General features: G+C 28.1%; 7 protein-coding genes across 19 annotated transcripts; 5 read left to right on the forward strand and 2 right to left on the reverse strand.

Annotated features, from left to right (window-relative positions):
* The first annotated feature begins 529 nt into the window (after positions 1 to 529).
* Positions 530 to 1734, forward strand: RpL12 (ribosomal protein L12). The gene is made up of 4 exons (XM_031974650.2): positions 530 to 714; positions 786 to 859; positions 1020 to 1410; positions 1690 to 1734. Exons 1-3 carry the CDS (start codon positions 678 to 680, stop codon positions 1404 to 1406), a joined length of 498 nt encoding a protein of 165 aa, XP_031830510.1. The 5' UTR covers positions 530 to 677; the 3' UTR covers positions 1407 to 1410; positions 1690 to 1734.
* Positions 1735 to 2156: 422 nt separating this feature from the next.
* Positions 2157 to 3450, reverse strand: Der-1 (derlin 1). Its single transcript, XM_031974649.2, has 2 exons — positions 2852 to 3450; positions 2157 to 2748 (listed from the first exon to the last, which is right to left on the reverse strand). Exons 1-2 carry the CDS (start codon positions 3288 to 3290, stop codon positions 2444 to 2446), a joined length of 744 nt encoding a protein of 247 aa, XP_031830509.1. The 5' UTR covers positions 3291 to 3450; the 3' UTR covers positions 2157 to 2443.
* Positions 3451 to 3863: 413 nt separating this feature from the next.
* On the reverse strand, positions 3864 to 5999 carry l(1)G0320 (signal sequence receptor subunit 1 l(1)G0320). 2 transcript variants are annotated; one of them, XM_031974647.2, is made up of 5 exons: positions 5845 to 5999; positions 5180 to 5347; positions 4834 to 5093; positions 4499 to 4766; positions 3864 to 4427 (listed from the first exon to the last, which is right to left on the reverse strand). In XM_031974647.2, the coding sequence occupies exons 1-5, from the start codon at positions 5945 to 5947 to the stop codon at positions 4354 to 4356; spliced, it is 873 nt and encodes a 290-aa protein (XP_031830507.1). In that variant the 5' UTR covers positions 5948 to 5999; the 3' UTR covers positions 3864 to 4353. The 2 variants fall into 2 exon arrangements, with proteins under 2 accessions (XP_031830507.1, XP_031830508.1); XM_031974648.2 differs by having other exon boundaries at positions 5662 to 5895.
* Positions 6000 to 6003: 4 nt separating this feature from the next.
* PICK1 (protein interacting with PRKCA 1) lies at positions 6004 to 9311 on the forward strand. 5 transcript variants are annotated; one of them, XM_031974641.2, is made up of 7 exons: positions 6004 to 6416; positions 6585 to 6642; positions 6756 to 6902; positions 7030 to 7089; positions 7629 to 7947; positions 8026 to 8221; positions 8317 to 9311. In XM_031974641.2, the coding sequence occupies exons 2-7, from the start codon at positions 6602 to 6604 to the stop codon at positions 9015 to 9017; spliced, it is 1464 nt and encodes a 487-aa protein (XP_031830501.1). In that variant the 5' UTR covers positions 6004 to 6416; positions 6585 to 6601; the 3' UTR covers positions 9018 to 9311. The 5 variants fall into 5 exon arrangements, with proteins under 5 accessions (XP_031830501.1, XP_031830502.1, XP_031830503.1 ...); XM_031974642.2 differs by having other exon boundaries at positions 6593 to 6642; XM_031974643.2 differs by lacking the exon at positions 7030 to 7089.
* Positions 9312 to 9609: 298 nt separating this feature from the next.
* GAA1 (glycosylphosphatidylinositol anchor attachment 1) lies at positions 9610 to 13836 on the forward strand. The gene is made up of 10 exons (XM_031974640.2): positions 9610 to 9915; positions 10207 to 10424; positions 10577 to 10733; positions 10812 to 11020; positions 11097 to 11314; positions 11436 to 11623; positions 11713 to 11849; positions 12328 to 12524; positions 12609 to 12776; positions 12911 to 13836. Exons 1-10 carry the CDS (start codon positions 9774 to 9776, stop codon positions 13185 to 13187), a joined length of 1911 nt encoding a protein of 636 aa, XP_031830500.1. The 5' UTR covers positions 9610 to 9773; the 3' UTR covers positions 13188 to 13836.
* Positions 13837 to 14013: 177 nt separating this feature from the next.
* On the forward strand, positions 14014 to 20806 carry Oseg1 (intraflagellar transport protein Oseg1). Of its 8 annotated transcripts, none has more exons than XR_012999828.1 (18): positions 14014 to 14303; positions 14483 to 14592; positions 14662 to 14782; positions 14872 to 15082; positions 15263 to 15336; positions 15425 to 15695; positions 15779 to 15940; positions 16005 to 16302; positions 16448 to 16818; positions 16894 to 17286; positions 17452 to 17866; positions 18044 to 18270; positions 18376 to 18757; positions 18875 to 19041; positions 19147 to 19308; positions 19398 to 19958; positions 20179 to 20344; positions 20663 to 20806. XR_012999828.1 is itself a non-coding variant. In XM_076372715.1 (16 exons), exons 1-16 carry the CDS (start codon positions 14254 to 14256, stop codon positions 19482 to 19484), a joined length of 3501 nt encoding a protein of 1166 aa, XP_076228830.1. In that variant the 5' UTR covers positions 14014 to 14253; the 3' UTR covers positions 19485 to 20592. The 8 variants fall into 8 exon arrangements, 1 of the variants encoding a protein (XP_076228830.1); XR_012999829.1 differs by having other exon boundaries at positions 19398 to 19575; positions 19717 to 20344; XR_012999830.1 differs by having other exon boundaries at positions 19398 to 19575; positions 19755 to 20344.
* Positions 20239 to 22336, forward strand: LOC116426404 (uncharacterized). Its single transcript, XM_076372793.1, has 9 exons — positions 20239 to 20344; positions 20663 to 20815; positions 20901 to 21031; positions 21193 to 21325; positions 21442 to 21564; positions 21628 to 21711; positions 21801 to 21953; positions 22023 to 22151; positions 22227 to 22336. Exons 1-9 carry the CDS (start codon positions 20239 to 20241, stop codon positions 22334 to 22336), a joined length of 1122 nt encoding a protein of 373 aa, XP_076228908.1.
* Positions 22337 to 22656: the final 320 nt, after the last annotated feature.

Here is a 22656-nt window from a genome sequence, read left to right on the forward strand (position 1 = left end):
TTACGCTTACATCAATTAAATATAAATATAACATTTTGTTTATTAATATTAAGCATTTTTTGAAAATTTTAAACGGAGTTACATTTGTGCGCACGCCTTCCTATCAAATTTTACAATATAAATATCTATACTATGACAAATTAAATTAAACATTAATTTTTCAAAAGTATTTGTATTCTGTATATTATTAGTTTATTGTAAAGCAATAAATAATAATGTAAAATTATGCAGAAAATAATGATAAAAAGATTTTGCCTAAACAATTATTAAAATTAATTAATGTATTTATATAATGAGCACGTGTATAAAATAGAAAATGACGTGTCAATATTTCTAAATTTCATTTTGTTTATATAAAAAATGTAAATATATTATATTAACTATACGAATCATATTGTTGTGAAAAAATATGAAAACTAATTTATAATTGACAATAATTGATGATTGTTTATATTTCCCTTATAAGACAGAAGGTGTCGCCACCGTCTTTGATACATAAAGAATTTATTGTCCATACTTCTATTATGTAGTAGTTCATGCCATTTCATGTTACATATCCACTTCTCTTAACCTTTTCCTTCTTTTTAGAACAGAGTCTGAAACGTGTTCACGTTCTTTTCACGAATCGTATTTCATCTGTGTACAGTTTTTAATATTTTTGCACAGTACTAACCAAAATGCCTCCTAAATTTGATCCTAATGAAATTAAGAAAGGTATTTTTTTTATTTGAAATAATTTTATATGAAATAATGGATTTATTTCTTATATATTTGTATCTCAACAGTTTACTTGCGATGCGTGGGTGGTGAAGTAGGTGCAACCTCTTCTCTTGCCCCAAAAATTGGTCCTCTTGGTCTAGTAAGTTCAATAAAATTTTAATAAATATCTACCATTTGATATCTTCTGGCTATTTCAATGTTATTCGTTTTAAAATTTTAGTTGTTTAATCCCATTTTTCGTCTAAGTATCATTTAGACAATTTTTCTTAATATTAACGAAATTACTTTGTTATTTACAGTCGCCAAAGAAAGTTGGTGATGATATTGCTAAAGCTACTAGTGACTGGAAAGGTTTGAAGATCACAGTACAATTGACAATTCAGAATAGGCAAGCTACTATTTCAGTAGTACCATCTGCAGCTTCCTTAATAATTAAAGCCTTGAAGGAACCTCCAAGAGATCGTAAAAGGCAGAAGAATATTAAACACAGTGGAAATTTAGGATTTGATGATATTGTTACCATTGCTAGGACAATGAGACCAAGATCTATGTCAAAATACCTTAGCGGTACTGTCAAGGAAATTCTTGGAACATGCCAATCAGTTGGTTGTACGGTGGAAGGCAGACCACCGCGTGACCTCATAGACGATATTAATGCTGGAGAATTACAAGTTCCTGACGAGTGATATGGTAGGTTTAGAGCTCATTGCTAACTTTTCATCATAATATTGGGTAACTTAAACAAGTTATATAATTACAAGCAATGATATTATGGTGACAAGTATATGCTTTGAGCTCTTGGTAGGGGTTAGCATCCCATCCACCTGATTAGTTATAATTATGCTATGCATTGTTATATACTATCAGGGACATAGCTACTGAGGAGAAAACCTCAATAATAAATCATGAAGTAATATGTAATACATATGTAATAGTTAACTTAAGAGTTTTGTATTTCCATTGTTTCAGATTTTTCATAAGCTGCAATAAATACAATTGTTTCAAAATAATAAATGTTATACTCTCATATAAATTAATTTCCTTCCTTTCAACTAATGAAAAAGACATCTTAATGTACAAATAAAGTCACATGTGTTTTTAATATACTTCAAGATTCATCATATCTACTCATTTCTTAAATATTAATGACTATTACGAAATCACGATTAATAACTATAATTTTGTTTTGAGATTAATCTTAAGTTACTAAATTAAAGAATTTTGTCCGCATATTTTACTTATATCTACTATAGTGTCTTTTATTTTAAATAAAATTTTATATTAAAAATACATTCTGTGACAATTCATTACTATTTAATACTAGGTGTATAAAGAATAAGAACTGTTTAAATGAAATGGATCGAATTCCAAGTTTCAATAACTAAGGATATAATTTTGGAAGAATTACAATTTTGTCTTATAAGCATTGTTATATGTACTGTTAAATAAGATGTATTTATATATTACAAAATTCAATTATAAAATTACAAATATGTTAATGACTCTACAAATTAACAGCTTTTGATGTATAGAATCTTACAATTTACTTATTTTTTAATTCTTAATGCATTGAGCTCATGTACCACTAATTAAAATGAAAGTACATTTATATGTATATGTATCACTGTAGATTGTGAAATAAATGTAATCAAAACAAAACAGTACTGGAAAGAATTATAATACAGAAAGTCATTTTTTTTTATAAGTTGCAGGCAATAGTAATTTATTGTCCTAAAACATGACCTCTTCCCCAATTATGACCAAACATGTCTCTGTTAGATTGTGCTCTTTGAGCCGGAGGTACTCCAAACCATCTAATTCCACCTCTTTGGGGTGGGAAATAGGATTCCAATATTTTTGGAGTATTCAATAATTCTGGACCGCCAAGTTCTTGAGGATACTTGAACTTTAAAAATACATAAAGGTGTCCAACTAGAATACCAAAAAGTTCCATCATGCCACCTCCAGAAATAATGAGATTAAATGCGAACAGTACCCATGGCAAATACATTGCTTTAAATTGTGTACCTGTTGATTTATTAAACAAAAAAAAATATTATTTAAAATTTTATTAGATTTATGATACCAAAGTATTTGAAATTAAGTTTTTTTTACTATGAAGAACACATACCGAACCAGAAATTAACAATAACATCTTTATTTAACTGACACCAGACATATAATACACTGAGTACCATAGGATCCATAAGGATAGAGATTTCACAAATAAGTCCTATGATAACGCACAATATCCAATTGAATAAAAGTAAGAAACAATAATCTCCAGGTCTTCCAGCATATTCTCCGCGTTCTAACTTCAATGAATAATTATACAAAAAGTAACAATTAATTAAGAAATGGAATCCTGTTCGTGGATTGAGGGGATAGAAAAAAACGCTGGTCACTGCTCTCCATATTTCGAAATTATTTACAAAATCATTATACGTGAGTATCAACGATCGTGGCCCAATGAGTCCAAATCTACCGATTAATGTGAAGAAAGCTGTACATAACAGCCAATGTCTTGTGAAAAATGGTAAAGAATTAAACCAATCTCTTACATCCGACATTATTCTTTTCTCACTGTAGTTAACGCAAAACTTTAATGAACATAAATGAATTTTGACTGTCAATAACAACGTCTGACGTGTGATTACTCAGTGACTAATGTACTTCGTACAGATTAGGTTAGAAACTCTCGGATCAAACATGGAGTCGTAACGTACCGTTCCATTTCACATAAGTATATCTAATAATCATAATCAACTTTCTGTGTCCTCTAAAATTGTTTACAGAAGAATTATAAAATAAAACAACAAAATTTCAGTGTAAGAATACGCAAACGATTATTAAGAACGAATGCTTAATTAAAAAATGTTATAAGAATAATATATAATAAACTTAATCCACAATATTATTATATTTGTACTTGTGTAAAAAAAATTAATACAACACATTGTTTACAAATGATTTTTTTTAAGATTTTTTATATATTACTCTTATAACACATACAATGTAAAATTATATGTCTTTACTTTAACATTTAAAAGGGTTACGAAATATATATGCATACATTATATTCCTTATTATACATATGTATAAACATTTTATAATAAAATATAAATAACATGGGCAGAAAACAATTTGTAAAAAATTATGATTTATTGATGTTTTTTCACAAATTGTATTTAATGTTAAACAAAATCAGCAATTTTATTACAGTACATATAAACGTCTGTTGTGTACAATGGTAGTAAATGAAATTTTTTCAATTCTATTCGTATGGAAAATTTATGTGATGTATTATTTTTTACATAGATTATTTTAATTCTTTGTGGTCACATTTCGTAGAAGATATTATGAATTTGTAAAAATAGCTAAGTATTTGTTAAAACGTACGTTTTATGGAGTAATTATGAAGTTTGTCAATTCACATTCTTACGACAACTATATTGCAGTATTTTTGTCCGTAATTACTCAAATGAGCATTTTATAAGTTGTTCTTCGCTAAATTTGTTACTTACAGAGAGATTTAATAATTTTTGTTATAAAATTGTTACAAATGTGATACCGCATGTGATTCCTATCTATTTCTCTTTAAATAACATATATATACATACATATTAATATAATTCAGTCATCAGAACCACCTGTTCGTTTTGCTCTTCGCTGCCTGGGGCTCTGTTTCGGAGTTCTTGGAGATTTGTCTGCAAAAAAATGTAAATAATGTCATAATTGTTAAAATAATAGAATGGTGATAATATAAAATAATACGTACTAAGTCGGTTCAAAGTTTCTTTAGGTATCCAGTCATAATCTACATTGTTAGGATTAGATGTACCCATTTCCATAGGTATTTTACGAGAGGTAGAAGATCGAGATTTACGACCAAAAGATGAAAGAAGTTGTTGTCCTCCAACAAGTGTAAGTATTACACATGCAGCAAGAAATACGTACAAGAAAACTGTTTCCCCATCAAGACCATCATCTAATTCTATAATTTGTACTGTTTCATTGTAAACAGCTTCACTGAAATTGATGCCATTCTGTAAAATTATATGCTATTAATATCTTAAAATAATATTTTTTAAATATATGTTGTTTACTACATACAGCATCTCTATAGTTCAAATTAATATTGAAACCAAAGGGTCTTCCAGCAAGGTTCTCTGATGGAATGAATGAATATGCTAAAGTCGCCTCTTGCTTCGGTTTCACAATTTTATTGTATGTAACAGTTGAAAAGTTCTGAATGTAGAAATTAAAATCCATTGCATAACGGAAAGAGGCATCCAATGATTCAAGAACAAAATCAGATTCACCTTTATTGGTAAAACCAATAAGCAACTCTACCAAATTTCCAGCTGGTAGTTCTGAAAGAAGTAATTTATCATTACAATGACTGTTTAAAGATTAATAAAATGTAATCTTAAGTTGAAGAAACTATATGAATATATACCTAATATCGATAATCCATTATAAACAGGTTTAGTAAACAATATAGTAGTATCAGCATCTGACGATGCAGTAGTTGTTTCTTCTTCTGGTTCTTCATCTGTTATTACAGAATTATCTTCACCTTCAACATCTACTATATCGTCTATATTTTCATCTTCTTGAGCATGAACTGTAAGAAAAACGAAAATTGTAAGTATTTACTTACATAATATAACTTTCTAATACACTGTATTTTAATTAAAAATGAACAATGCTTTTTAAACATAATGCATATCCACGACTTAATATTAATTATCTGAAATTACAATTTTATTTCATGAATAATAGTCATTTTTCAATGGAAAATTTATTTAATAACGCCAAAGAATTCGACAAATGAGAAAATTAATTTATTAATCCGAATGTATATTGTGCACATGTGTCAGAAATACAAACGATAAAACTAAAAACATGTTTCATATAGCATTCTTTATTGTGTATTACCTCTGTTCACAGTGAGAATAATAGGTGAAATTAATAGTAACAAAAAAATGCTAAAGTTTTTCATTTTGTTTTGTTCTGTTTGAAATAATTTTTCTGTTATAAATACAGATTTTTCTCACTTTCCAACCACTCACTTCAATACCGACACCGAACTATACGCTTCGACATAATACAACAGCCTACCATTGCTGCTTGCGACGTGGAAGGTCAGCGGCGTAGTCGTCAATTCTACAACGTGGAACGTCAACGTTGGCACCGAATAGTGATATAAGGATAATTTTGTCATACCAACTTTATACAATAGAATACTAGTTTATTTAAATTTTTAGTTTTAAAATAGTGATGTAGAAAGGTTAGCTCTCCGCGAGGGGAAAAACTTCAGAGAATTCGCGAGCTCTTAATTCGACGACCCTATTCGATGTTATATTATAGAAAATGGACATGAATCAACTAAGAAATTAACCATTTTCGTCATTGGAGAAAATGTTCTTATGAATAGCAACGAAAATATTAATGTAATAATTTTGTTGATTTATTCATAGAAGACTGTTTCCCTAGACATGCGTGGGTATTTACTGATAATTGATTCTCAAAAAAAAAGGAAAGCATCGAGTTTCACCTCTCCATAAGTTTTCTATATTCTTTACATATATTCATTAAACCTACCTGTCAGAGTTTACATGTAACTGTCATCTCTCCACGATTCCACTGACAGATAACCTCAATGTATTTTTCTTTTGAGGATTAAAAAGCAGGTACTTATAATATGTATCAATTTCATGTTTAATGCTGCATCCTGAAATATTACATATATCGTATTTCATATAAATTGTTATTAAGAGTATATTTTTTTTAATTCATTACTTAACTACTTTTGCTTGGTTATTGATACAGATAAAGTTTAACTGATTAATTATTGTTAGTATTACAGATTTCAAATATGGATTACGAAGATGATTTCTTCTTTGAAGAGGATAAAATGTTGGTTTTATAAAATTCTTTTTATCATTATTGATATGTGTCACATTCCAATTTAAATGTGCTTCTATTTTCTGATATCATGCATGTCTGTATGCCGCGGTGCGGTGGAGTAGTTTGAAGGATCAAGCAGTTTTATCTGCAAATATAGAAACTTCGAAAGTATTGGATGAAAAGTTTCAGGAGAATTGTCTTGTTTCGTTGACCACCGTGCCATTGGCTAATGTGCAATCAAATCAGTGTACAATGATGGAAGATCGCATGTATGCATTGATATGTTTTACTATTTTATCCTCTACTTAAGTTTTTCATACATCTATTTATACATCTAATACACACTTTTGAAATTCTATCAATTTCACATTTTTTTTTCTTATTACTATGAAATAGACCAGATGTAGAACTGGTCTCTCAAGATCAATCTCTTTATCAGCTACACAACTGTGCAATGTAAGTTGTAATGATAATGTGCATGCAGTTAGTTTCACTTAAAAAATCATTATAATCTATGTTTTAGCTATTTTTAATATATTATATTCAGTAGTAGTATAATTTAATATTCTTTATTAGACTACCAATAAGCACTTAGTTGTAAAAAAAACTTGAAAAGAGGTAAGAATTTTTCAGTTAATTGTTTGTTAAATTCGTATTCCTCAATCTTCCCATACATTTAAAAAGTAATCATTCACAATTTATTTATCAAAGATTTTAATTGCTAATAGTATTTATTATTAATATATAATTTTTTTTAATTTAATTTAATTTCAAGTTGTGTATAATATTTTATTTGAAGTTTGTAATTCGTCTTTACTACTATGTAAATATACACATATATATCAATACATTAGTCATATTATTAGTTAGTATTATAAACATGTTTACTATATTGTCTCGTGTACTTATTCAAAAGTTGTATGTTTTTTTATTTAAAACGCATAATAAGTTCAATGATGTTTGATAAACATTTGTCGTTATGTTATTTTATACAGGGGTATGACAATTACTTCTGGCAATGTTGTAATTCAGAAGGACAGCAGTAATCTCATAGGCATTAGCATTGGAGGTGGAGCACCTCAGTGTCGTTGCTTGTACATTGTGCAAATATTTGATGATACACCTGCAGCAATAGATGGTACTCTACAATCAGGAGATGAACTTGTGGCGGTAAATGGGGTTTCAGTTAGAGGAAAAACAAAAGTAGAAGTTGCAAAAATGATACAATCATGTGACTCTCAAGTCAGCATTAATTATAACAAATTACATGCTGATCCTAAACAAGGTCGAACACTTGATATAGCTCTAAAAAAGGTTTATATAACACTTAATTACTTATTTATTAGAAATAATTCAATCAATATTGTTATAAATAGATAAATCAAATTTTAGGTAAAACATAGATTGGTTGAAGGAATGGGAAGTGCAACGGCTGATGCACTTGGATTATCACATGCTATTCTTTGTAATGATGCGCTTGTACAAAGATTAATGGCACTCCAGCGTACAGAATATCTATACAGAGGTCTAGTTTCTCATGCTCAATCTACATTGTATGCATTCTTCGACTTAACACAAATATACAAAGGTATATGAAAATTGAAAATTTGTATACATATTATTTAGTTAAAAAAAATATTAACTTTTTTTTTATGAATTGTATGTAATTTATATATGCTCTAGTATTTGGAGACGCATTTGCTGCAATAGGAGTGAGAGAACCGCAACCACGAGCTAGTGAAGCTTTCAGGCAATTTGGTGAACAGCATAGACAAATGGAAAAGTTTGGAGTAACAATGTTAAAGTCGTTAAAACCTATATTAAATGATCTAGGCACTTACCTTCATAAAGCTATTCCAGATACTCGGTTAACTATCAGTAAATATGCTGATGCAAAGTTTGAATATCTTTCGTATTGTTTGAAAGTGAAAGAATTAGATGATGAAGAACAAAGTTGCGCAGCGTTACAAGAACCTCTGTATCGAATGGAAACAGGCAATTACGAATATCGATTAGTGTTAAGATGTCGGCAAGAAGCTCGAGCAAAGTTTGCAAAACTTAGATCGGACGTACTTGTAAAACTTGAATTATTAGATAATAAACACGTTCAAGATGTTGTATGGCAATTACAAAAATTTGCGGCTGGTTTAGGAAAATATTATTCCAATATGAGAGATCTGTTATCCGCAGTAACGCTATTTCCTGTAGAAGTCGACTTATCACACTCCGCGTTTCAGTATAAATCTACTGGACCTCAAATGATAACTGATGGTGAAGACATAGATGAATTTGAATCCGACGAAAAATCAAATAACGAAGAGCTTCTTATAGATACACAAAACTTTACTGATACACTTATTACATCAGAATCAGATAATATGTAGCATTATGAGCTTTATTCTTAAAAAGGTCTTTAAACCATTTACTGTTTTAAGTTTTTATAAAACAATAATTAGCGCCATATAAAACTTTCGGTATAATGCATTTTATGTTATCATATCTTGTGCAACTCTTTAAGTTTACTTTCACTACTTTTCATAATACAAAGATTGATACCAAAGATCATTATTTTTAAAAGATATATATTTATAATAGATGTATATAAAAAGTTTATGCATGTATTATGCTTAACATATAAGTTAATTACATGTTATAGTAATAATAATAAGAACTATAAAGTGAGGAAGTGCATTTATTAAATTTTTAATTCTTAGAAAAAATATGTGAAATAAAAAGTTCTGTAAATATAAAGTGTGCAAGTTATTTGAGAATACTGTCTTCATTTTGTCTGTATTTTCATATTTAAATAAGAGTAAATTATACAACGATTATATGGGATTTTAAACAGAAAATTTTTTTTTTAAACAATTTTGTATGTATATAATTTTATATACGTATATTATTAATTTGTATGTAGATATTATAATATATGTTATACACTATTTTTGCGAATATATCATAAATACTAAAGTAGTAACTGTCTTTATAATGATATGCGTTTAACTAATTACACATTGATGAAATAATAAAAAATTTCATCCGTGAGAAGCTTGTGCGTGTGTATATATGAATAAGTGTAAGTAGTTAGTGCGACGGACCTCAGTAGTGTTAAATTCTGATTTGAACGTGTAGGTTTCGAAATGGCTTTGTTGACAGATCCAGGGGCAGGGTCAGGAAAAATAATAAAATTTTTATTAAGATGGGAACGTCCGCTCTGTTTTCTTTTTTATATCAGTGGAATTATTTGGTTGTTACTTCTTGCCTTACCAACATTTAATGACAGTAAGTATTATTTTATATTATTATTGTTTAAATCAACAATGTTAGGTTATGTTTCTATGTATTAGTATCAAAGAATTAGCAGTTTTCGAATAAAGTACATATTTTAATATTATACTTTTGTTACAATTGTAATATACAAAAAGATAAATCGCATATTTATGTTAAAATCACGCATAATACAAATGATTTTTTCAACATTTTATGGTAATCGTACTTTTCCCTCCATTAAAGTATAAAATTTATTAATTAACAACTTTAAATGATATTTACAAGTATGTTTAACAATTTCAGATACTTATTTCTCAGAGAATGCATTGTTACCAGGATTAGTTACTAAAGAAAGTAATTTGGAACAAACATCAAAACATTATTATCGCGAATTGATTCATGAAATGAAACGTTATCCTGATACAATGCCATATGCTTGGCTGGCAGCTAAATTAAATCAGCTTCAGTTGGATGTCTACGTACACAATTTCTCATTAATAAATCCATTTCAAGAACAAAAAGTAAATATAAAATAAATTTTTCTATTAATCATGTTTAAGAATCATTTAATTTCTTTACATCATTAGAAATATATTTATATATAAATATATTAATTAAATGTAGTTAGTTAAAAATGACTAATAAAAATAAGTTAAATAAAATTTGTCTGTAGTTTACAGGACAAAATATATATGGAATTATAAGAGCTCCAAGAGCAGCAAGTACAGAAGCAATTATAGTTAGTGTACCTTTTAGACCAGTAAATAGCATTTATTTAGACACTGCTCCCTCTATTGCTCTCCTTCTTGCATTTGCCAAATTTTGTAGAAGTAAGTAACTTTAATGTTACAAAATAAATAGGATAATAATGGATAATATACAGGATAATAACTTCCTTATCATTTTAGAACAGAAGTATTGGGCAAAGGATATTATATTTTTAATAACAGAACATGAACAATTAGGCATACAAGCTTGGTTAGATGCATATCATGGAGTAACAAGTGGTAATGAAGGTGTACTTATACCAGGAGACCTTGCTGGTCGTGCTGGTTCCATACAAGCTGCTATTAATTTAGAATTACATTCTATGAAAATTTCATCCATTGATGTTAAGGTATATTATACATTTATTCAATTCTCTCATTTAAATGTTTTATCGAGTACATACTGTTATTACTAAATTCATGCAGGTAGAAGGATTGAATGGACGCCTACCCAATTTGGATCTTTTTAATCTAGCACAGAATATGATTGCTAAAGGAGGAATCAGACATTCGTTTCAAAAACGTTTTGATGTTAAATACAAAAACAAATTTAAAAACTGGTGTTATCATTTTAATACCCTTCTCGCAATGATAGGTACGCAAGCTACTGGGATTCCAACTGGTAATCATGGACTATTCCACAGGTATTGACAGAAATAATATTTCTTACTATATTTCTTATTATAAGTGCATAATGCTTGTATAATATTGTAATGTAATTTAATGTTCTTGAATACTTTTTATTGAATGATAATACTACCAAAGGTTTGGAATTGAAGCAATTACTTTGGAAGGTTTCGAGAAACCAGAACAACAGAACTCCGATGAAAATTTTTATCAAGTTGGTCGTATAGTAGAAAGTATAATTCGGTCGCTAAATAATTTATTAGAACGTTTTCATCAGTCTTACTTTTTCTATTTACTTCCATCCACTGATACATATATTTCTATTGGTAAGTAGAGTTTTGTATCTAAGTAGATATGAAAAATAAATTTTTAAATAATTTCCTTTTTAGAAAAATGTTTCATTTTTTCATTTTAGGTCTGTATATACGATCCTTAGTTTTAATTATTGCTGGAGTGTTTATAAAAGCATTTTCCATATGGCAAAGGCTTCAAGTGTCCCCTCCTATAGAGAATAAGAAGAGTGCTACTACTACTATTACCAAACATTTAAAGGTTTGTTATTTTCATTACGTTTATCTTATACAAATAATGAATATATTATTTACTGAAAATTAAATATGGAGATATGTACATGTCTTATTTATCTAAGATTACCAAAATATCTTGGAAAATATAAATAATATAAAAAAATATTTTAAATAAAAGTTATAATGGGACAAGTAAGTACTTACATTGATTACATTTAAATATTTTAACATGGTCTTTACAGACATACTTCAAAGTTGATATCAGACCAAACACGCATCATCGTTACATATGTCTCGCTATACCTTACAAACTTCTTTTTCAAAAAAACATTTTGTTGTGTCATTCGTACATAAATATTTTGGGGTTCTCAAATAAAAAGAACATATTATATATGATTAAACGTAGCTTGTTATATTATTTTTTATAATATTTATATAATAATTTTTGTATATTAAAATATTTATAAATTAAAAAGAGACTGCTAACGTAATATATTTTATAGAAAGATGGATTTGATATTGGAATTATAACTTCCGAAATATTATGGGCGCATATTTTTGGAGTAATAATTGCTTCATCACCAGGCGTATTAACATATATTGGTAGAAAGACATGGAATCTTCGTACAGAAGATTCTATATATTTTGGTTTTACAGCAATAACTATGTTAACTTTAATGTGGCCACTTTATCCTAAAAGGTAATTAGAATGTTAATTGCAATGTTATTTTATTAATGGTTTTGTTTATTAACATTTCTATTGTTAAGCCTTATTTATTTCTAGGCAAATGAAATATAAAAATGCAGCTTTAATTTGTGTAATTGCATCAGTAGAATTAGCTACTGTATTAATGTGCGTAGCTATGCACAATTTTTCTTTAGCCCTTATTGTGGCTGTAGTTTATGTACCTGTGATTTTACCAGTTACACCAAAGCAAAAATCCAATAGCAAGTAAGTGTATTTGTAAAATAACTTTCTTACTACTTTTTCATGAATAAAATTGTTACATTATACAAAATTACATTTTATACTTCAAGTTATAATCTGTCTCAAAAGAACACTTTTATGCTATGATTTTGTTTCAGATGTCGCAGTTTACTTTCATTTTTTTGGGTACTTCTACATCCATTTGTGATCTCGAGTCTTCTCATAATATGCTATACATACATAAACTTCGCTACAGATCCATTTCTTTCAATTTTGTTTCGTGGGTACCGTGCCACGAAGCAAGCATATGTATTCAGTATTATGGACTCAATGATATATGGAAACTGGTTTTACAATGTAACAGTTTCTACGATGCTTCCCATTTGGCTTTTGTTCTGGAATATCTTGTGTTCAAATAGTATAATGCATGCATAATATGTATAAATTATTTTTCATTACAAGAAAACTAATCATTACAATTTCATGTATTATTATCGGCTCTCATAATATTAAATAGATGAGTGTTTCTTATTGGAAGAAAGTTATTAGGTTTAATGATACACTCATCCCTCAATTTATGCGAAGTATCTATTCAACATAGATTCGTTTTACGTAAATGAAAATCATGTAAATAAAGTTTGTCAGTACAAAAAAAAATATTGAAAATAAAAACTAATACATGTAAGTTTTAAAAATACATATTTATTTCAAATAGCTTAACAAAAAAAATGACATGAAAAATGTCGCATAAATTGAGAGATAGGAGTACTTGTTTTAGTGGAGCAGTAGTAAAATTCAAATTATATAGAAAACATAAGCATACTTTTTACCCTTCAAAGATACACAAAATTGTGAAACATTCTATACAATTATTACATTAAATATTAAACAAAATTTTAATATCCTATAGAGTATTTACAGTCACTGTAATTATAATTTGTATACTTATTATAGATGAACATTCATATTTATTATTTTTTACATATTGTATAATTATAATGTGAATTCAAGATACAAAGAAATACCCTATTTGTAAAACAAAATAATATATCATAATTCTTATGTTAAAAGTAATAAACTTTTTATATTATTTATTTTTCCGTATCATTAATTCTAAATATTTTATACAGTTTTAAATGCCATTATAGAAAATATTATATCTTTCATAATAAAATCAAAATATGTAAAAAAAAAAAATACGAAATTAAAAAATATTCTAATGCTTGTGGCTTGTATACATATGAGTAATACTATTTCTTACTCTTTCATATAGTATAGTGTATTATACTACATAAAACTGTATTTATAATTATTGATTCTTTTTATTTTTTCTTTCATAAATTTAATATAAAGTTGGACAAACATGATACGATGTTTTCAGTTCATGCCGCCATCTTAATCGTTTCCGTGGAAACCATACAAACAAACATACAAACGAAAATAATGTCACTGATGTGTTGAAATTATATTAGAAAATTATTTCGCTGTAGAAAAATAAGCAATGAAGGCTATACCAACGTGGGTTGACAAAGTTCAAGAAAAATCAGAATGGTAGTAATTTCAAAAAATAATTAAATAATTTAGATGATACCGTTTTGATACTAATTTTAAAAATATCAAATTTTTTTTGTATCTTTCTTTTTCTTCTATTTTGATGAAAAGTCTTTTTAATTTATCTTCTATTGTTTATAATAAAAACAAATATATACTTACACATACGAATGTTTTAGTATATATGACTTATGTTTTAATCCTGATGGAACACAATTAGTTGTTGCTGCTGGACAGCAAGTTCTTGTATATGAAACAAATGAAGGTGCTTTAATTCAACCATTAAAAGGTAAGTGAATTTATAAGAGTTTAATAATATGAAAATGTTATAAACTACATTTACATGCAATTTTTATAGGACATAAAGATATAGTTTATTGTGTATGTTATGCAAGGGATGGTAAAAAGTTTGCGTCTGGAGGAGCAGATAAAAGTGTTATCATTTGGACATCCAGATTGGAAGGCATACTTAAATATTCGTAAATTATATTTTTTCAAATAATATATAAATAAAATTAATAAAATTGGTTTTTTGCTTATAAGTATAATTGCAAATAATTTTTTTCAGTCACAATGAAGCTGTTCAAGCCATGCAATTTAATCCAGTTTCGCATCAACTTTTGAGTTGTTCATTATCCGATATCGCTTTCTGGTCATCAGAACAAAAAGCAGTAATAAAACATAAATCGAGGGGTCGAGTAAATTGTTGTGCTTGGACAAGCGACGGTCAATATTTAGCCATTGGATTGGCTACTGGCTATGTCTCAATTAGAAATAAAGTTTGTTACATTTTTTTCATATTTTAATACATTATCACATCTGTAATTTCCTAATTGTTATTCCAATGTGTTTATTAGAATATTATATTGTTTATGTTTGTTTTATAATGTCTAATTATTATGTCTAATTATTTAAATAAAGTTTTATCATTAATACGTTTCACTGTATCAAAATTTTAGAACGGAGAAGAACAAACACGTATTGACAGACAAAATGGAGTTCCTATATGGAGTTTATTATGGAATCGTCAATGGTAATGTAGTATTATTTTATTATGTTTTGCTTTTCTATGAAAATTGGTACACAGCCTGTTTATCATTAAATTCCTATGTTATTTATAGGGAAAATTCTGTTGATGTTCTCTGCATAGCTGAATGGAATGGAACCATATCATTTTACTCAACTGCAGGAATATCTGTCAGTAAAGACAGATTATTAAACTTCATTCCTCTTAAAATGTGCAATTTTGCAGATGGTCAATATATTTTGATTGCGGGAAGTAATAAACAATGTATATTGATGACGTATGATGGAATACAATTAATCAATATTGGCGGTACCTTTTCTTCTTGGGTCTGGTGCTGTGCTACGAATCCAACTTCTACGCATATTGTAAAAATTTGCATTATATTTCTTTTATTTTATTTTATTATTATATTTGTAATTTTATTCTTCTTTTTTACTTTCCTATTCAGGCATTAGGTTGTCAAGATGGAACAATAACATATTTACAGCTATCATGGAATATTGTACATGGATTATATGGAGATAGATATGCATATAGAGAAAATATGACTGATGTAATAATACAAAATTTAATTACTGGTCAGAAAGTTAGAATTAAATGTAAAGATCTAGTAAGTAAAATAATTAATTGAAAAGTACTGTTTTTCTTTAAACGATATTTATAAATGATTTTAGGTTTCGCGTATAGCAGTATATAAAAATAGGCTAGCAGTTCAGTTATCTGAACGTGTAATAATTTATGAACCATCAAACACTAATGATGGAATGCATTACCGAATACGTGAAAAGTTAAATCAAGCACTGAACTGTAACTTATTAGTTGTTACAACAAACAACTTGATATTATGTACAGAAAGAAGATTACAGAGTTTATCTTTTGGTGGAACAGTAGAAAGAGAGTGGATACTCGATGCATTTGTTACTTACATAAAAGTTGTTGGCGGTCCAATAGGACAAGAATGTTTAATTGTAGGTTCGTACTATATAGATCAAAAAACAGAAGCATATAGCATATATTTTCTTCTCTCCTTATTTTTTAAGTAAATAGTTCTTATATTATGTATGTACATGTGGGTATTATTATTAAGTTTTATTAAAAATATAATTTTCCGTTCTAGGTTTAAATACTGGTTATATAGTAAAAATATATTTAGACAATCCTTTCCCAGCACATTTAACAAAAATCAATGGCTCTGTAAGATGCCTTGATATCAGTTCACTGAAAGAAAAACTTGCAGTTGTTAGTGACCAAGGAGTTCTTTACGTATTTGATTTGTACGCAGAAGAAAAACTTCAAGATTTTCAAGATGTAAACAGTGTAGCTTTTAACAGTAGTTTTGAAGATATAATGTGTTTTACAAGTGAAGAATATTTAGTAATTAAAGTAGGAAATTTTACGGAATACAGACAAAAGTTTTCTGGATATGTTGTGGGTCACAATGGATCAAAGGTTTACTGCTTAAATGGATCTTGCATTGTTACAGTGGAGGTCAGATTTCAATATTTAAAAATTCTAGAAATATAAAAATTCTGTATTAATATTTTAAATATTTTTTATGGACAGGTGCCTTTGTCGTTATTTATGTATCAGTATTTAGATATTGGTCTTTTCTCTCATGCTTATAACATAGCTTGTCTTGGCGTAGCAGATTCAGACTGGTTTGCTTTGGGTACCTCTGCTTTGGAAAATCTAGAATTAAATATAGCATATTCTGCGTTTGCTAGAGTTAAAAACTTGAGGTATATAGAAATTGTATCAGAAGTGGAAGAAAAACTCAAATCTGGTGAATGGGGGAGAGAAGCATGCATGGCAACTGCTGCAGCTGCTATGGGCAAACTGAAGGAGGCTGCGAAACTCTATCAAAAAGCTGGTTTACAACAATATGCATTAACTATGTACTCTGATTTACGTATGTTTGATATTGCACAAGAATTTGTTGTTAGTGGAAACAGCCAGGTTAGTGAAATTTACATTTTTTAAATAATTTATAATCGTTAAGATATATTTGATTAGTATACATAACGTATTACAAAAATGTAATTAAAAAGTATAATTATTTTACTATAATTGCTATTGATAAATGATTTAAAAATAAAAAATTTGTTCTGATACTATGTTAAGGATCGTACAATATTACTCCGCAAAAGAGCAGAATGGGCAAAAAGTCTTGGAGAACCACGCGCCGCGGCAGAAACATTTTTATCAGCAGGAGATGTGGATCGTGCTATTAACATAATCGCGGAGTATGGTTGGATTGATATGTTAATTAAAGTTGGTAGACAACTTGATAAATCAGATAGAGATAATCTGACTATAATTGCTAAGAAGTTAAAGAAATTGGGTGCAACGCATGGTGCTGCGGAAATTTTCAGTCGTTTGGGTGATGATCCTGATGTGGCGGATGTCTTAGTGGATGCTCAAGCATGGCCAGAAGCTTTTGAACTGGCTGAGAGAAATCCAAAATTGAAAGGAAGAATATATGGGCCATATGCTAGATGGTTAGCAGAAACAGGTCATTTTTCCGAAGCACAAGAAGGTAAATGGAGTTATTTTCCAGAACAATGTTTTTAAATTTATAATTTAAAGTATGACGTAAAATAATTTATTTTTAATTTTGTACCCTCAAAATGTAAAAACAGAGACGAACAAATTAGATTTTCTTAAGTTAATACGACATTACATTAAAAGTACAAACTTTGACATATTTTTTTAGCATTTCAAATAGCTGGACAATCTGAAGAGTCTATAATGGTCTTAACAATGCTAGCAAAAAATGCAGTTGCTGAAAAACGTTTTCGTGACGCTTCGTACTTTTATTGGCTTCTTTCTCAAATTAGTTTAAATCTTAACAAAAGCACAGATGAACTACAAAGACTGTTTTTACAGTATTATGAAAAGGCTGATGTTTATTATGCTTATCATGAGATTCATAAATATGTTGTAAGTAAAAACTTAAACTATTTATTAGTTTAATAATATAAGTTTTAAAAGTATCGTTAAACCACATTACGATAGGAACTTGTTTATAATACTTCACATTTTTAGGAAGAGCCATTTACGTCATTAATGCCTGAAGCACTTTTCAATATTTCACGTTTTTTATTGACAAAAACTCAGAATATTCAAGTTGAAGGAATCTCAAAGTTTACTATTATGTATACACTATTAAAGCAAGCTTCTTTGCTTGGTGCAAACAAATTGACAATGCAGTTACTTGAAAAACTGCGCAAAACAAAAATTCCCGCTAGTCAACTTTGTCAATTAGAAACTTCAAATTTACTGGCCAGAGCTTCTCCTTATAGGGATCCTGAAGAACTTTTGCCTCTGTGTTACAAGTGTTCAACTTTTAATCCTTTATTATCGGTGGACACTCAGGGACAATGCGTACAATGCAAAATAAAATTTCAATATTCTTTTGTGATGTTTGGTATGTTATATTTAATTTTCAAAGAGTATAACTTAATAAGGAAGATACCAATGCTAAATTATTCGAAAAACATTACATATTTATCCTAGAGTATTTTCACATAATATATGATTTTAGAGATTTTACCGTTAGTTGAATTTGAATTAGAGGAAGATATTCCAGATGAAGAAGCAGAAAAATTAATAAACGAGTCATTACCGTCATCTGAGAATATGACAGATAAAGATCAGCTCACCATTAGTTCTGAAATAGATTTGTTTACTGCTCGTTTAATGAAATATGAGGTATTATTATATATAAATATACTATCTATATAATATATTTTTTTTTCATTGGAGTCACACATATATATGCAATATGTTATTTCTAATTATAACTTGATACTGTAGGAAAAATCAAGTACTTCTACTATAATTGTCGGAAGAAATGTTTTGAAGAGTATGGACCCATGCACCGTATTAATCATTAAGTGGCCAAATCCATTTAAAACGCGTTATTTTAAAAATCTATTACCTGATTTACAAATTACGTTTTGTAAATTTTGTCTGAAGGTATAAAATTAACATATAATTATTTAATATTTTAATTATTCATAAATAATAAGAATATTTTATCTCTAATTAACTCTTGTTTTTTTCAGCTGTTTCATTTAGATGATTATGAACTAGCTTTGTTGCGATATGGACATTGCCCATTCTGCAGAACAGCAAATAAATTTTCTGATTAGAATTATTCTATTATGTATGCTGTATATAATCAAAGTGTAACAGAATTTTATACAAAATGAGTATATATTAAGTGAAAAATTATAACACGAGGTAAAATATTAGTAGAAACTGTATACATATAAAAAGTGTAAAAAGTTTAAAGATTTTGTAAATTCACAATTACTTTAATTGAATTATTTTTAATAACAATTTTTTATTTTCTTTATTTATAATATTTTTATTTAATAAAAGTAATTTAAGATGCATAAACTATATTACTACTCGCTTAGTATGGAAAGAGTAGGAGGAATAAAATATTCTGAAGAAATGATAAATTGATTGCAATACTTAGAAAATAGAAGGAAAATAAACAATAAAATTTGATCGAATGTAAAATTGAAAGTAAAGGAAGTAAGATAAGTTTGGTAAAATAAAAAACCTGCACAGCAGAGTTCATACAAAATTAAAAAAGGATAAACAGAAGAAATTGCAAGGCAAGTTCACTTCAGTGTTAAACAAATTTTAGAGATTAATATAGAGAGTATTATATTAGATACAAATACAACCAAAAAAGTATAAAACAAAGTTGAAAACGTATAAAACATAATAAATCTGTTTTACAATTCTATAAACTTTAGTTGTTCTCTACCAGGTAAATTGACAATACAGTTATGTTTGTCTTTCTGTAAGTGCTAATGATTCTTATTTCTTCAGTACCGTTAAACGAAATCTTTGGAAGAATCGGGTATGTTTCAACCAGTTGTAATCCGAAAGATGTTGAGTATAGTACTTCTAATGATTTTCCTCTTTGGAAACTCGATCATATGTCGTTTGAATAACGATAATGTGGATATCCAAAATTTAAATGAACGCGCAAGATGTAAGTAATTTTTGCCGAGAAATATCTGATGTTACCTTTGAAATATTAAAATCTAGAAATGATACAAATAATATACCGATTTTTATAATAAAAACTAAATAATTAACACAGATTAATCATATTGAACATGAGAGCACTTTATCAAGCACACAACTCTTTAACAAAATGTATTATTATAATTTTTATGCAAAAATTTATAGTATAATATTCAAGTGTTACATTCAACTATTATTTTATAGTTTATTAAAACATACAATTTATATGTTTTTATCATTTACTTCCTATGATTCTTAAATTATCCAAAGCATTTTTAAACAGTTTTCCCGCTGTTCAGTGTTGTTCGTTTTGCAAATTCGCAATGCTTGGCTAGCAACAACTTAAATGGTACTTGCTTCACTAGAAGAGAATGCCGTGAGTATGGTGGAACTGCATCTGGTAGTTGTGCAAATGGACTTGGTATTTGCTGTGTCTGTGAGTAATGGGATGATTGTATCTTCAAAATCTTTAACTAATTTTTAAATACTGTTTCCAATTAGTATATGAATAATTGTTACAGTTCAAAAAACATGTGGATCTACCACAAATGTAAATAACACATACTTTACAAATCCGGAATATCCAACAACTTATGATGGAACAGGGCGATGTACAATAACAGTACAACGTTGTAATTCAAATATATGTCAGGTATGTATTTAAAAAAGTGTTTGTAAAACAATTATTTGTTAGGAGATAAAATAATATTGATTTTTACACGTTATAATAACAATATTTTATTTATTAAAATAAATTTTTATCTGATTTATTCATTTTATTCTTTATTTATATTATCAACATTTTTATTTCAGTTACGTTTGGATTTTTTGGAATTTAATCTTGCTTTCCCAAATATTAGTGGCATCTGTGATTATGATCTTCTTTTAGTTTCGGGATCGTCGACGACTGTACCTCGTATTTGCGGAGAAAATGCAAATCAACATGGTAATAAAAGAAATAGTATAAAAAATATTCAGTTACAAGTATTATAAAATTTATCATTTCCAATATAATTGTTTTCAAATTATTTAATGTAAGAAAGGCATTGTGTAAATTTTCAGTTTATATGGATTTTAATGGTGCAACACCGATTATGATATCAATTGACACTAATGCTGAGTATAGTGCAGAACGTCGATGGAATATAAGAATTCAACAAATACCATGCGACTCTACTTCCAGAGGTACATAAATACTATACAGTTTTTAATAATTGGTTCTTATGTATTTTATGTTTTGTTTTGTAGCACCAAATGGATGTTTGCAATATTACACTAGCACTTCAAATACTGTTACAAGTTTTAATTACGGCACAGCGCCAAATCCAAGAGGTACTATTACTGATATTTTTAATTTCTATCTAAACATATAACATATATACAAAGGAATCTTATTCAGTCATTGATTGTAAATAATTTAGCACCTGGAGCTGCTACACGACAAATAGCAAACACAAATTATGGTGTATGCGTAAGAATGGCTCAAGGATATTGTGCCATTGAATGGTCACAAACTACTACAACTTCATTTTCTGTTTCTGGGGATACAGGCTCCTTAGGCTTCCCTATAATAGGTAACATAATGCATAATTAACTTTGTTTTTCTTAACAGCAGCATTCTGATATTCTTAATTCTTAATTAGGTACTGCAGATGCTGCAATAATAGGAACAAATTGTACTACTGATTTTGTTATCATTCCTAATCCATCTCAAAGTGGTATGGCAATTGGGGTAGATCGATTTTGTGGAAATGGCTTTACAACAAAAACATGTAAGTATAGTGTTGCGATTTTTTGTAGGAAAAGTATTTGTATACGGTAATTAATTAATTGATTTATTATTTCAGCATCTTTAAAACCGTTTGTATTATATGTTGTCACTGACGGAGATGAATTAGAAGATATGGAAAATAGAGGATTCTCGTTGACATATCGTCAAATACCTTGTGCGGCGTAAATTAAATAAACTTAATAATTTTTATAATATCTATAGTACTTTAATTAATAAATAATAGATGTATTACAATTTCTTGTAAGATTTGGAACTCTTTAAAATTGTGTGAAATTTAAGCTTTTAACCACTGAACCCATATGCTATACATGCACTTTGGAAAATGCCAAATCGGTCAGTAGTAAAAAATCAACTGTTTTTCAAATTTTTGCATTATCTGGAACTGCTTTTAATTTTTAAAAAAGATGCGTTTTGCTAGTAATCGTTATATTAATCGGCTGTGAAAGGGTTAATCTTACTAATAGTATAATGATGAAATCTTTTTA

This window comes from Nomia melanderi, chromosome 12 (genome assembly GCF_051020985.1).
Source record: "Nomia melanderi isolate GNS246 chromosome 12, iyNomMela1, whole genome shotgun sequence".
NCBI lineage: Eukaryota > Metazoa > Arthropoda > Insecta > Hymenoptera > Halictidae > Nomia > Nomia melanderi.

Coding starts and splice junctions, on each gene's coding strand:
- Der-1 (XM_031974649.2), bottom strand. CDS start 3,290: ATGTCGGATGTAAGAGATTGGTTTAATTCTTTACCATTTTTCACAAGA. Junction 2,749..2,851: donor TATTGTTAATTTCTGGTTCG/GTATGTGTTCTT, acceptor ATAAATCAACAG/GTACACAATTTAAAGCAATG.
- GAA1 (XM_031974640.2), top strand. CDS start 9,774: ATGGCTTTGTTGACAGATCCAGGGGCAGGGTCAGGAAAAATAATAAAA. Junction 11,850..12,327: donor CTATTACCAAACATTTAAAG/GTTTGTTATTTT, acceptor TATATTTTATAG/AAAGATGGATTTGATATTGG. Junction 12,525..12,608: donor TGGCCACTTTATCCTAAAAG/GTAATTAGAATG, acceptor ATTTATTTCTAG/GCAAATGAAATATAAAAATG.
- RpL12 (XM_031974650.2), top strand. CDS start 678: ATGCCTCCTAAATTTGATCCTAATGAAATTAAGAAAG. Junction 715..785: donor TCCTAATGAAATTAAGAAAG/GTATTTTTTTTA, acceptor GTATCTCAACAG/TTTACTTGCGATGCGTGGGT. Junction 860..1,019: donor AAATTGGTCCTCTTGGTCTA/GTAAGTTCAATA, acceptor TGTTATTTACAG/TCGCCAAAGAAAGTTGGTGA.
- LOC116426404 (XM_076372793.1), top strand. CDS start 20,239: ATGTTGAGTATAGTACTTCTAATGATTTTCCTCTTTGGAAACTCGATC. Junction 21,326..21,441: donor AGAAAATGCAAATCAACATG/GTAATAAAAGAA, acceptor GTAAATTTTCAG/TTTATATGGATTTTAATGGT. Junction 22,152..22,226: donor TGGCTTTACAACAAAAACAT/GTAAGTATAGTG, acceptor TTATTATTTCAG/CATCTTTAAAACCGTTTGTA.
- PICK1 (XM_031974641.2), top strand. CDS start 6,602: ATGGATTACGAAGATGATTTCTTCTTTGAAGAGGATAAAAT. Junction 6,903..7,029: donor ACAATGATGGAAGATCGCAT/GTATGCATTGAT, acceptor ACTATGAAATAG/ACCAGATGTAGAACTGGTCT. Junction 7,090..7,628: donor CAGCTACACAACTGTGCAAT/GTAAGTTGTAAT, acceptor TATTTTATACAG/GGGTATGACAATTACTTCTG.
- Oseg1 (XM_076372715.1), top strand. CDS start 14,254: ATGAAGGCTATACCAACGTGGGTTGACAAAGTTCAAGAAAAATCAGAA. Junction 15,083..15,262: donor ATGTCTCAATTAGAAATAAA/GTTTGTTACATT, acceptor TCAAAATTTTAG/AACGGAGAAGAACAAACACG. Junction 19,042..19,146: donor CTCGTTTAATGAAATATGAG/GTATTATTATAT, acceptor TTGATACTGTAG/GAAAAATCAAGTACTTCTAC.